The sequence below is a fragment of the Sesamum indicum genome, linkage group LG2 (assembly GCF_000512975.1).
Source record: "Sesamum indicum cultivar Zhongzhi No. 13 linkage group LG2, S_indicum_v1.0, whole genome shotgun sequence".
Lineage (NCBI taxonomy): Eukaryota > Viridiplantae > Streptophyta > Magnoliopsida > Lamiales > Pedaliaceae > Sesamum > Sesamum indicum.
Window position 1 is genome coordinate 17504232 of NC_026146.1, and position 12772 is coordinate 17517003.

The 12772-nt window shown below is 33.8% G+C and overlaps 1 protein-coding gene across 1 annotated transcript; it reads left to right on the top strand.

Moving 5' to 3' along the window:
• Positions 4893-8826, top strand: LOC105156579 (pyruvate dehydrogenase E1 component subunit alpha, mitochondrial). Its single transcript, XM_011072751.2, has 8 exons — positions 4893-5741; positions 6389-6468; positions 7241-7318; positions 7678-7773; positions 7861-7932; positions 8066-8119; positions 8215-8280; positions 8396-8826. Exons 1-8 carry the CDS (start codon positions 5072-5074, stop codon positions 8438-8440), a joined length of 1161 nt encoding a protein of 386 aa, XP_011071053.1. The 5' UTR covers positions 4893-5071; the 3' UTR covers positions 8441-8826.

Here is a 12772-nt window from a genome sequence, read left to right on the forward strand (position 1 = left end):
ATTTGTTGATGTTAGCAAAAAAAAAAAATTATACTTCCATTTGATTGATTTGTTAGTAAATTATTACAAATCAAATAAATCTTTCTAATAAACATATTCTTGTACATCTTCGTACGAAGAATAAATCGACTAGCTGCAATGACCACATTATATTGAAATTTGAGTGGTTGGGCAATTTCTTAGTTTTCAATAACAAAAGAAGCTGTGTGGATAAAAGGGTTAAATACAATTTACTCCTTGTGATATGTGAAATGAGCAAATACTTCTATATGGAAAAAAAATTTAACAAATTAGTCCCCCTTCGTTTAAAAAAATGAAGCAAATTATAATTTACTTCATTTTCCAAAACACATGGGGTACTTTGCTATTTTATTTTTTATAATGAGTTTTTTGCTCATTTTACATATCAAAAGGGTAAATTGCATTTTTTTCGTGGATAAAATAATGGCAAAATAGGTTTAAGTATCATTTACTACAAAAATTGTAAATTTAAGAACTGTCGTTGTTGTATATATATAAAGCAGAAAAGGGAGCCCATGGTGTTCGTTCTTGGTGAAAAGTAGAATTGAAATCGTGTCGTATGATTTAATCAATTATTGAAAATGAAAGACATTCACAATTCTTGCATAGTATGTGTTGTGATGCGCAGTACCTTTTAGAAAATGCAAATAAATTGCTAATATATTAATATTAAATAATTCTTTCTTTTTTAACAGTTTATATTATTAGGTGGTGGTTTAATAAACTAACAATCACTCTATAGATGGAGAAGTCTTGAATTCATATGTAAATTTATATTTTCACTTTGTTGGTATATATATGGCACATGACCAAATAGGTAGGCCCAATATACTCACTAGGATGGCTCAAGGCTTCTGGACTTATGGCTCATTCTCTTAGCCCAAGCCCATGACCTATAACTCAAGACCCAACCCGTCCTGTGAGCCGGTATGCCCACTACTTAAACCATCTAACCCTAACCCTAATTACCCATTCTCTTCATCTGCTCTCCCTCTCTTGCGCCGACTCCTCTATCTCTCCCCTCCTCCTTTAATGCTCCGGTTTTCCATGGCCTTGGGACTTTATCACCGCCTCCTTCTTCCATTCACCTGCAACTTAGGGCCACCTTATATAGTGTGGTCGGTTCTTGGTTATAGGTAACAACTAAGTAAAAAGAAAAAGGCCTTCTTCTTCCTCCTCTCATTTTCTGTCCGGGAGAAATTGGTTCTGTCAAAACCTAAATTTGAGAATTTTTGTGATCTCTGTTAAGGCCTTTGTGGTGAAGGGCTAAGTACCAAAACCTTGAGCAACCGTGAGTATTTAAGGCTGTCGGTATCTGTGATTGTGAGAAAAGTCTAAATAATGGATCTGGCTCACTAAGCCTTATTTATTTGATATCTTGCTGAATTATAAATTCGTGTATATATTGATCTGTAAATCGTGGTTTATAATTTAAGGGTTCAATACCCACTGGTTTGTAATCGTAAATAGGGCCTCTCCACCCACCACACTTGAAATGTTTGATTAAGTGAATAACAATCAGATATAATGCATGTTGGATATATGAATTGATGTTAGCTTTCGGTATATCTTAATGGGATGATTGGTCAAGAACGAGGAGTCCTCTGATTAACATGTAAAGATATTATATGGGCTACAAAAATTTGAAAGATGTGTGATTTAAACGTGTTTCACCTATATTTTTCTACTCGTATATCCCCACACTAATTAGGTATTTTTTGAATAGATCGAATCAGTATCCAATTCTTTAATTGTTGCGTGTACACATAAGAGTTCACTAGTATCATTGGTAAACAATATCGGTACATGCACATGATTGATTGTTGGGTAGACGAAAAGATAGATCTTGTAATGGGCTTATTATTAAGGATAAGGAGCGTTCCATGCAGATATGACGTTCTCCCACTTCTTGTCACTTGACATTTTGCATGTTGTTTATCAATTCCTTCGATGGGTCAACTCTATTGTTCTTATCTATGTAATTGAGCAGACACAAGTGATACAACAAGTTGTATTGTTTTTAAATTTTTATACTGCTCGTCTTTATAGTACTTAATCATAAGGTTGGTCGGTTGAGTCTAATTTTAAATTGAGCATGTTCGTGAAGCTCTTGAATCAAGCTCATTCAATTTTGAGCTTCTAACGAGATCATCTCGAAATGTTTGTTCATCAGCCATGAGCTAGCTAGCGAAGCTTTTATGTATATGGTTTTATTTTTAAGATTTTTATACAATTAACTACATATTCAATATTATATCAATATCATATTCAAAATTCATTATATATTGTCATTGTTAATTAATATCACATATTTTAATTTTAGATAATAGTAAAATATGGTACTTTCATTTATATTATCTAATCTCTTTATAAAAATATCACATACATTTGTTTAGATAAAAGAAGAGTACTGAATTCGAGCTCAAACTAAAAAATTCAATATTTTAAACTCGGACGGGACTAGCCGATTCAACCGAAAATCAGACCTAAGACCGGTCCGAGTATGTATATAAGAATCGGATTGGTCAAACCCAGCATGAACCGATCAAAATCCTGCAAACCGGCTAAACTGACTTATATTTAAAAAAAAAAAAAAAAAAAGGGAAAAGAAGAAGATGGGAGACGATGACATGGGACGGCGAGTCGAGCACTCGAGCTGGTGGCCCGGCGGGGGCGTTGCAGCGTCGGACGGCAAGTCGAAAAGAAGGAAAGTGAGTCGATGGGGGTAGGGGAAAAGAAAGAAATCCGAGGTCGAGGGTGAGCTGAAGGAGGAGGAAAGTGAGTTGGTGGAGGAGAGAAGTAGGAAAGAGAGTAGGTGGGGGAGAGATGGAAATAAGTTGGTTGGTGATATATATATATATTAGTTAATAATTTTTAGTAAAATTATTTCTTAATTGTTAATAAGTTTATTGTTAATCCATTTTTTTATAAAATATAAAAAATAAATTATTACATCTTATATAATATTTGTTTTCATTTTATAAATTATTTACAAAAATAGTTGTGTTCCTTGTTAATTTTTTTTTTGAAATTTTTATTATTGTTTAATTGAGTGGAATTTAAATTGAAAATCTTTACAACTTTTTTTATTGAAATATATTTTATTTTTTTTATCTTAATTAATTAATATATAATATGTCTTACTGTGTTATACATATATATTATATGCATATATATAATATAATTTGGGTCTACCGATTTTTTTAATTTTGCCCAACCAGTCGAATTACCCAACGATCCAGTAATTCTTTCAATTCGATCTTCAAAACATTGAAAAAAAGCATTGAAAAGTTCGAGCTTGATCTTGAAAAAGAAAAGTTCTAGCTCAAGCTAGAGTCAGCAAAAAATAGTCGAACTCGACTCGTTTACATCTCTATTTAATCATTTAAGCAGTTTTCATTTTCAAACCTTAGATGTGTGCATATATTGAGTGTGTGAGTATAATTGAAACTTTTTTTTTTTTTGAACGACCATGCAAAGAAGTTGATTGAGTATATGTAATCTACCCCTATATTACTGGTCCTTGATGATATATAATTTATTTAACTCAAGAAAAATGATATAAAAAGTATTTTTGCTCTCTCTTTTCTTCTTGTCTTTGTTGTCCTACTTTGACTTACATATTTAGGGTTATTTGTAGGGAGGATATGTCTCACATGAAAAATTTTAAGAAAGATCCACCTGGGTATTTGCACTACAATTTTTTCTGTCAGGCCTAATTGTAAAAATAAGGGCTTCCGTGTCTATCTCTAAAACTTCCTTCTTACGATTAGTTTTGGGCTCTCCTATAGACTTTATTATTCATCATTCGTGATATACCTTACTTAACAACCTTCGTGCTCTACTTGTAGGCCTTTAGGTTTATCCTTCAAGGTTTCCTGGGCTCAAGTGATTTTCTCTTCTTCCTTGTAGGCTTTATGATTATCCTTCGAGGTCTTCCCTGTATAGTTACTCCTGAGCTCTATCCTTCAAGGTCCATTTAGCACAGTTAGCTTCGACCTCCTTCTCGTAAGCTTTATGATCTTTTTCTTCAAGGTGTATCTCGTAAAGTTGCGGCCAAGCTCTATGTTTCGAGGTTCGCTCAACACAACTAATTTTTGCACTTTCCTTATAGGTTTCTTCCTTAGAGGTTTACTTGGAATATCTACCTCCGAGTCTTATGACTTCGATTATCATCGAACGGGCTCTTTCATCAAGGGATCCTTTCCTTATTCAAAAGGTTGTAGCCGCATCAATCCCATTAATGGTAAAGTATATAGCTTTTTTCTTTCTTATATATGTAAATATAATAATTTTGGTGAATTGTAGTAAAAAGCATTTTTGGCTATGCACTGTTGGACGAGGTGCGATCCTTGTTGTCCTATCTTGAGGTGAGAAAAAGGTTACTTGCTTTCATTATGATTTTTTCTCTTTCGAAATAACAAAAATTACTTTAAACTTGGCAATTAGCTTACACCTTTCTCGTTCCCTGAAACAACATTTGTTCAATTTATATCAATTGTAAGAAAAATATTTAATATTATTAATTATAAATTAAAATTTCGCTTCTTTCGAATTGGTAAATATCTTATACTCATAAAAATAAAATTTAAACATAGTACCTTTCTCTTTTTAAACTCAAAGATTTTATTAAAAAATTAAAGTAAAATGAAGTGTTTCAAGGGAAACTAGATAATTCTGAAACCATCATTTATTTTTGTTTTCATAAAAAAAAAAAAAAAAGAATTCATAGTTTCGATGAACACGTATATAAAATTTTAGACCATGTTATTAACAAGACACTGAACACAAACATTAAAGCTATTACTCATTGTATATAGGGAAAAAAAATTAGTGATTTACTATTTTCAGAGTTTTTCATGATTTGGCCGAGTCTTTCGTATCTCTTTGAATTCAGAAAGTATTTTTGTGAAATTAAATTAATATTATTTTCCCTTTTTCAGTTCTTCTTCTTCTCACCTAACCTCCCCACCCCCCCCATTCACTCTTCTGACACACTCACTGTCGGCGAGAACATCGGCCTTTCCGATCAAGACACTTGGCCCAATCAATGGCTCAGATAATTCACCGTTCCACCAACCTCCTCAAAACCGTCTCCGTCACCCGCCACCTCACCACCGCTTCCACGACGCCGATTACTGTCGAGACCTCCCTCCCATTCACCGGCCACAACATTGAGCCCCCTTCCCGCTCTGTGGAAACCACGCCTCAACAACTCCTCTCCTTCTTCCGGGACATGGTTCTGATGCGCCGTATGGAAATCGCTGCCGATTCACTATATAAGGCGAAACTAATCCGCGGATTCTGCCACCTCTACGACGGGCAAGAAGCTGTGGCTGTCGGAATGGAAGCTGCAATTACGAAAAAGGATTGCATAATCACTGCGTATCGCGATCACTGTATTTTCTTAGCGCGTGGAGGAACACTTATGGATGCGTTCGCCGAGCTTATGGGAAGGAAGGACGGTTGTTCTAAAGGAAAGGGGGGTTCGATGCATTTTTATAAGAAAGAGAGTGGGTTTTACGGCGGGCATGGAATTGTTGGGGCCCAGGTCCCCTTGGGGTGTGGATTGGCTTTCGCGCAGAAGTACAGTAAGGATGAGAATGTTACCTTCTCAATGTATGGAGACGGTGCGGCGAATCAGGGCCAGTTGTTCGAAGCGCTGAATATGGCCGCGCTTTGGGATCTGCCTGCAATTTTTGTTTGCGAGAATAATCACTGTAAGTTTTTTGGAAAGACGTAAACATTGGTGTTATTTTGCAGTGCTTACTGTTGCTGGAATTACCAACATTTGTTTGATGTTTCTAGAACATGAGTAATTCAATTCTGTTGATCGTCAATTTCAGATGTTCAGCCTAATATATGACGAAAAACTGTTTTATTTTTAGTATGAGGAGGTTCAAGATATAAACTTTCTTGCGTCTTGTTTTAGTTTTGATAGTGGTTAGAAGCTCTGGAATGACGAAGCATTGGGTATTTCATTTGTTGAAGTGTGATTGGAGTTGCTCGTAATTGGATTCTCTTGATTGTAGATATGTCGGTATTTAAGAGAGAAATACATGGTGTGGTATCAAGTCTAAGACAGTGCTATTCAATGTTTTTTTTTGTAGGGCTTACTTGAGGAGATATCTGATTTAGCTGCATGGGTAGAAATAGCAATGGAAGGAAACATTTTGAAATATCCGTCACTTTGATTTGGGATAATAAAGAGTAAATAATTGGAGTAACAAACTCGTCTGGAGCCTGCTTGAAATATATGTTCTCTTATATTTTTTCTTTAGATTCAAAATTTGAGACATCTTGCGTATTCGGTTATAATTGCATATGGTAACATGGATATTTGATTTGATCAATTGTTGGTGTATAGACGGAATGGGCACAGCAGAATGGAGGGCAGCAAAGAGCCCAGCTTATTACAAGAGAGGAGATTATGTTCCAGGGTTGAAAGTAAGCGGGACTTTTTCCTTTTTGTGGACATTTTCTGACATAAACGTTATACTTCTTTTATTTCAAATTGCTGATGCGGCTTTTAGGGCATTAGACTTGGAAGATGCTAATGCTAGTTTTGGTTAATTTGTTGCTTTAACAAGGTTATTTCCATGCTGCCTTCTACGCCACACTGAAATTTTCAACGTCGTGTATATATTGCAGTAAATTATTTTGATGCAATGAAATGTTATAAACAAGGTTGCAAGTTGTTGGAACCATTCTTTTCTGTGGGATATTACCATGTAACTTCCTATATTGAGAGAACTTAGAGTACTTTGTTACTCTTTTGCTGAAGTTCAGGTTGAAAAGGTTTATAAAAAGGATTTATCTTCTGCATTTGGCCCCAATTAGGAAAAGATGTTCTACTCATTTCTAGTTCCAGAATAAACTTCTGTCACATAGTTTTATTAATGGTGTGTGAACAAAGTGATATTTAGTTTATGATGATATACAGAAACTTAAATAATGAAATGATAATGATGGAATTGTGTAAAATTTTTGCCACTGTCATTCTGTCAAGTTTCTGTTCTTCTCTTTCTTGCATTCCCTGTGTTTCAATTTGAAGTTGATGAATTGACTTAGAAACAAGCAAATCCCATTTTATGCTTAAAATAACCAAGCACATTGCTTCTAAAAATTTGTTGTGTAGGAGATACCTAAATCTGTATCTTGGTAACTTGACTTTCGCTCTTGTGGCATGTATTCATTGTTGGTTTGTATCTCAAAACAGGTTGATGGAATGGATGCTTTCGCGGTGAAACAAGCATGCAAGTTTGCAAAGGAGCACGCCCTAAAGAATGGACCTATTGTAAGTACATATTAAAATTTCTTTGCCAAATTGCATGTATATTTATATATCTGCATGAACATGTATTTTTTTACCGTCCTCCTGAGCTCGTTTAACCACTCAACAATGTTTGCATGTGGATGTTGACGAGGCACTTGTAGGATTGCATAGAAAACTGTAGTTGTATGGCTGAATGTGCTGTAAATTTTTTCCCTAGAAGCTTCTCTAATATTTGTATTTATACATAGTGTTCATTGATGAGATGTGTTATGTGTTGGACAACTACGTCTGTACAATATTTACAGACAATAATTCTGTATTGGTTTTACACACTTCAACAACTGCAATAACAATGATTTATCCCTCTTGATTCTGTTCAGATCCTTGAAATGGACACCTACAGGTATCATGGACACTCCATGTCTGATCCTGGAAGCACATATCGTACACGTGATGAGATTAGTGGTGTTAGACAGGTCAATATAGTTTGACTGTTCTCAATTCATCACTAGATATTTGTATCATCATATCATATACTCATATTTCAATTCTATTTTACACAGGAGCGTGATCCAATTGAAAGAATCAGAAAGCTTATACTAGCTCATGATCTAGCCACTGAAAAAGAATTGAAGGTAATATAATAACCATCTGTTGTTAACTTTGGTGCCTGGAGGATTGTATTCTTCTGGACCAGGTTTCCTCTAGTCCTTTTAGAACATTTTTATTGGCTTGAACATGATCAGCTGTTTTCTTTTTCCATCTTAGGACACTGAGAAAGAAATGAGGAAAGAGGTGGATGAAGTCACTGCAAAAGCTAAGGTTAGAACTCTGGCGTTGATGATGTTTGCTTCAGATGAATCTACAACACATTGAACTTTGATCTATATCATGACTTGCATCTATTTGGCTTGTAGGAGAGCCCCTTGCCCGATCCTTCTGAGCTCTTTACTAATGTATACGTGAAGGGCTTTGGAGTTGAGGTACAACTTTTTATCATGTTCATTTATTTGTCAGCAAAGTTCGAGAATGCATAGGTCGGTGGTTTCTGGTTTAAAAAACTAGTTCATGGGCTCTTTTCATTCGCTCTTATTGCAGGCTTTTGGAGCTGATAGAAAAGAGTTGAGAGCCGTGCTTCCATAAGTAAGACAAACGTCAAGAAACTTGGGTTTTGCGCTTGCACAGGGGGCTAACAGGCAATAAAAACCAAGAGAGCGTGTGACAATAAGAGTTGCTGCTTGGGAAGTTCATATTTTGGTGAAAGTGCTCTTTGTGGATGTGATTCTTTTACCATAAATTTTGACACGGTTAGCTATTATATAGGCTGTGTCATTGCATCCACATGTATAGCCAGCCCCCTTTTGGGTTGGGAATTGGGACGCTGCTATTGGTTGCAATGCTGCTTCTATTATTTCTCAAGAAAAAAGCTTCACCACATTGGCATTTAGGGTTGATCTATGTAATTATCAAAAGTTTGTTTCAGAGGTTTACCTATCATCTTATTTTGAGAGGTCTGCATATTCGATTCATGGAATGTTGATGACTAACATCCAACCCCAAACTGCTAGAATGAGTGAAGACTGAAGAGTGGGGGAGCAGCTGTTGCCAAGTATTGTTCCCCATCCTACTCCAACTTGAAAAACTCGTGTGCGGACAAGCGACACCGTCCGAGTCTGACAGACCTCGCCACTTATATATATTATCTATTTTATAACAGCAGGGGTTGTATCAGAAATGAGGCCAATCACATTTGATCAGAACCTTTTCTTTTTGTCATATAAATCAGACAGACATTGGTGGGTGATTGATTCCACTGACTGTTCGATTCAGAGAATCCTAGGCTGTACGTACTGCCACTCCACCATATATTCATGCATGTATGCTCTTCCCCAACCACCCTTAGATTCTTTTGTTCTTGAAATACTCATTTTATTATTGTTCCAGAAACCCAAAATGGATATTCAATTATATATTCCCCCTTTCTCATATTCTTTCTCAAATTGGAATAAACCATTAGTCAAGTTCTATGTTGGGGAATCTCCACTAAAACATTGGGGCGGGCATGTAATTATATATAGATTATTGATACAGTTCAATCATATGACTAATATATCTCAGAGTTAAAATCGCTTGGTGTTTGATAAGTAAAATTAAAAAACTTTAGATGGGATGCCAGGCATTTAAGATATTAATCAATATAATTGGGGATGCTTATATCATTTTGGGTTACTTAAGTGTTGCCCTCACCTCAACTTTCAGGGCATATGGTTAATTCACAAATATTCATTTCGAAAACTCATATAAGATTGATGCAATAAGGGGAGTACAATATCAAAATTTGATACCACAAAAATCAAAAAGGTATTATTATGATTTCTCTAGATGCCAAGTCCAAAAATTTTTACATTGTAAAAGAAATGAATTCATAGCCATTTCAAAATATTATAATTCCCTCATGAAAAATAATGAAACAAACCAATGTATGAGTGAATGATGTTGTTAAGGTTGTCCTACTTAAGCTTAAGAGATAATTATACTTTCCTCCTCAATATTTGATGTAATTATATTTAAATTTCTTGTAATTTGAAAAATTATATTTGGTACCCTGATATTTGCTTCTACATAACAAATAAGTTCATCCGTTAATCAAAGTTCTCTGAATTTTTTGATACTAATGAAAATATTGAAAGAAAACCAAAATTTACCCTCCATTGATTTATTAATAAGTTTTATTGCCGATCAAATAAATTATTTCTAACTAAACTATATTTATAACGATAAAATATAACTCTTCACATGTATTAACATGTGAAAATATATAATAGTAATTTGACCATAAAAATATTTACTTGACCTGCAATAATTCAATAAAAAATCAATCGAATGTCAATATGGATATTTATTCTTATTTTTTGTTAATATCAATAAATTTGATAAATTTTAACTAACGAGAAATTTATTTATTGGACGGAAGCTAAGTTTTATGATTATTAAATATAATTTTTAAATCACAATAAAATTATGTATAATTATACTAAAATTAAGAATGAAGAGCATAATCATCCCTAAATTTGAATACTTAAAACAAAAAAGATATACAATGTAATGTAAAAATAGGAAGAGAATTCAAAAATAGAAAGAGAAAAGGAGCATGTGATCACGTGGCAGCAGGGGATTGCGGCAGAGACAGTGATAGGAGGCGTCAAGATCAATCACTCAGCTTTCACAACTCTACTAAGCTGGCAGACACCTCATTCCCACATTTCCAGCTGCCGCTATGCTATTTAATTACTACTGCGCCCACCCAATCAATATTCCTTTGCCCTATGCTATTCTTACTCAAATTTTCTAACTTTGACTCCCCTTTTCCCATTTATCCATTTGCTTTTCCCATCTTTATCTCTTCAACCCAAAAATCAATTACATATTATAAATTAGACCACCGTTAAAATTAGGGGTTTTGATATCTTTTTAAACAACAGAAAATATTGTAATTCTGCCAAACTTTAAGAAAAGTCATTATAATTTAACTATATTTTTTAATAATTCTCAACTAAAAATGCAAAGTTAAGCCAAACAAAAACATAATTTGAACAGCAGTGTAGAATATATGTAATGAAAAGAGGAGGCACTTTTGCTATGCACTTTGCAGTTCAGTTCCAAACACAACAATGCATGTGCTCTACATTACAAAATTAGGTTAGTGCAAGCTTGCAGCTTTCCTTCCCAAAACCTTGCTATATTCTTTCCCCTCCAATCTCTCCCAATTACCAAACTCTCTTTTTTCATATATACTAATATAAAATAAATTGTTCTTTTCATTCACAAATAATGATTTACGACGTCATTAAATTATTTTTTTATTGTGTATACAATACTCTTAATTTAATTTTTTTTAAATATAATATATTATTTTATATATTTTATTTTTATTTATTATATATTTGAAATATAAAAAAATTATTTATTATATATATAGGAAAAGTTTGCTACAACGTCAGTTACTCATAAAAATAAGGGATAGTGTACATTCTCCTTCCCTAATGTTAAGTATAATTACATGTTGATTCTCTATAGTTTGGAATAGTAATTCCGAGGTTTGGATTCGCTTAAAAAATAGGTCCCTTTGTCGCTAATGGTGAACATGTACCTCTTCACATACATTAATGAGTGAAGATGTATAAGAGTAATTTGATATAAAAAAAATTATTTGACATACTATAAATCAATAATAAATCAATCGAATGTAAATAAGGATTTTTATACCATTTTTTCGTTAATATAAGAAAATTTGATAAACTTTTACTAATGAAGGAATTTATTTGTTAAACGAAACCAAACAAATAAAAAAAAATGTCAAGGAAAGATATAAGTTCTGTAAAAAAATTATATACAATGAGATCAAATTTGAAGAGAAAAAAATGTAATTATCTGTGAAAAGAAAGAAGAATAAACCAAGAGAAACGTACCATATTCTATGTGATTTATAAATTAGGTGAAAATAAACCCAAAATGGTGACAGAAAAGAGCAACAACGGAAAGTTTTACCAACTACGCAACAGAAATTCATGGCGTTTTATTGCCACGTCTATATTCAATGCCACCCATACCCATTTTCATTATTTATTTATTTATTTCCAGGAATTAGCCAACTACCAACTGCTACTATAATTATTACCACAAACCGGGTAGTCATTTTAGTTTTCTAGAACGACCCTGACCCTGTATTTAGCGCGTCATTCCCCCTCCTCATCCCTACTTATATAATCCCCGTGGGATCTACTTCACACGCGCCGCCAATTCACGTGGCAACAGAACTCCACCAACGCACACTGTTCTTTTCTTGCATAAGCAGTTTTGCGCCCATCCCCAACTCTCACCTTTTCTACCCTCAAAAATTAAGGGGAAAGTAGAGGTGAAAAAGACAGCAAATTGGATGCAAAACGGGTTAGTTCCGATTCTACTTTATTTAACTCGGATTTTGTAATTATAAATGTATCTTATACGAATGTCTGCTTTGTTTTATATAAATTTATTAATCATATTAGGTATTAATTAAAATAAGAATTTTAGTTATTAGTAAAAAAAAAAGTAGTTAAATATTTAATTTTTCAATTAATAGTATTGTTTTCTACTGTTTCAAAAAAGTTAGGAACATGTATAAATTATAATAAAAGGGATGTAATAATTTTGAAAAATTCACTCAAACGCAGCAGTAATAATCAAATGTCAGAGATATGGTAATAAAATGAGGAAGTTTTACTATTTAGTGAGATGCTCTGTTTTGTTTGGGTGCTGGCCCTGGGTATGCCCATCTGTAGAAAGAAAAAAGATAATATAACCGCGTTCTTGTTTGAAAAATTACTCTATTATACCCATTCATTCATTCCCATTAAACAAATACGCGTTTACATGTATATATACATTGGCGTTCTTAGCTACCGTTTCCTCTCTGTCTCTCTCCACAACACTCTT

Bases quoted from the DNA above. Each gene is read 5' to 3' on its own strand.
- LOC105156579 (XM_011072751.2), top strand. From the start codon at position 5,072: ATGGCTCAGATAATTCACCGTTCCACCAACCTCCTCAAAACCGTCTCC. The intron at 8,120-8,214 runs GTTAGAACTCTG...TTTGGCTTGTAG, and splicing joins AAGTCACTGCAAAAGCTAAG to GAGAGCCCCTTGCCCGATCC. The intron at 8,281-8,395 runs GTACAACTTTTT...CTCTTATTGCAG, and splicing joins TGAAGGGCTTTGGAGTTGAG to GCTTTTGGAGCTGATAGAAA.